Here is a 1125-nt window from a genome sequence, read left to right as displayed (position 1 = left end):
CCTGAGGGCTTCAAGTCAGAGCGGGAGGTGCTGGAAGCGGGAGGGCCGGTGCTGTTGGGCTGCGAAGGTCGACCTGGCTCCCCGGCCGACGACACAGGGTACGCCGTGCAGCTGTCTGACGAGTCAGTGGCGGCCATCCTGCGGCAGCTGGCCGACCTGGACTTGCTGGGCATCCGCAGACACATGTCCCCGGAGAGCCACGGGGTCGGCGACGTGTCTCCCTTGCGGGACGTCGAGGCGCGTCCCGGCAGTCGAGGCGCGGCCGCCCAGAGGTGTGGGGAAGCGGCACGGGCTGAGGCCGGCCCTCGCTGGGTCGGCAGGCCCAGGGCGGGCCGGGCCTGGGGGAACCCTAAGAGAAGCACTAACGTGTCTGTGGATCGCCAGTGGCCCCCCTCAGTAAGCCCAGCCAGGCTGTTCTCCGACTCCGAGTCCTCTGATGAGTGCAGTGAGATACAGCCTATGAGGGTGAGCATTTATCCCAAAGACGGAGGCCAGGCCAAGCTGAACAGCCCCAAGGATCCCCGGGACACACCCAGACACTCGAATGTCCAAGGCAGGGAGACTCTCCCTAACGTGCCAGGCACTTGCCTGTCCTCGGCTCCGCGAGGATTGATTTCGGTTGTGGAAAGGCAGGGCAAGCAGGGCGATGCAGAGCAGGAGAATATCTCACCCCCTAAGAAAATACAGAGCGTGCTCTGGGGGAAGGGGGGCAGCCTGCCCAGCTTCCCGGGAGTAGCAGCAGCAGCAGCTACTGCAGCTGCCGCTACAGGCAGGCTGCCGCGGCCCAGTCCTAGGAGGAAGAGGGTCCAGGAGAAGAAATCCCTTGGGGGCGTCTCCAAACCTGCCCTGGGGAGAACCTTCCCTTCCTGGGGACGGGGAATCTCGGCCACTCCCCTGGATCCGGCCACCTTCCCCCCAATCTCCGGCATCCCGCTGCTTGGGAGGTCCCAGAAGTATGCCTTGGTCCCTTGGGGAGCCAAAGAGTCCAAGCACACCGGCGCTGGGAAGAAATCTGTGGCTAGGCGGGCCCGGGAGTTGGTGGCAGCAACGGCGGTGTCAGGGGAAGACAACGACCCAAATAGAGACCCAGTCCCAAAGGGCCAAGTGAGTAGGCCAGGCCCCTCC

General features: G+C 65.0%; 1 protein-coding gene across 1 annotated transcript in view; it reads left to right on the top strand.

Moving 5' to 3' along the window:
• Positions 1-6: 6 nt before the first annotated feature.
• Positions 7-1125, top strand: part of LOC104983410 (uncharacterized protein CXorf49 homolog) — a gene marked incomplete at both ends in the record, with an annotated part of 1980 nt that continues 861 nt past the window's right edge. The window contains one exon of the mRNA XM_010832857.1: positions 7-1104. Within this exon, the coding sequence (XP_010831159.1) occupies positions 7-1104 (1098 nt within the window). The remainder of the gene's footprint in view (positions 1105-1125) is intronic.

Source organism: Bison bison, unplaced genomic scaffold (genome assembly GCF_000754665.1).
Source record: "Bison bison bison isolate TAMUID 2011002044 unplaced genomic scaffold, Bison_UMD1.0 scf7180017862533, whole genome shotgun sequence".
Taxonomy (NCBI): domain Eukaryota; kingdom Metazoa; phylum Chordata; class Mammalia; order Artiodactyla; family Bovidae; genus Bison; species Bison bison.
The sequence above is the reverse complement of the archived record's forward strand: the minus strand, read 5'-3'. Positions and strand labels throughout refer to the sequence as shown.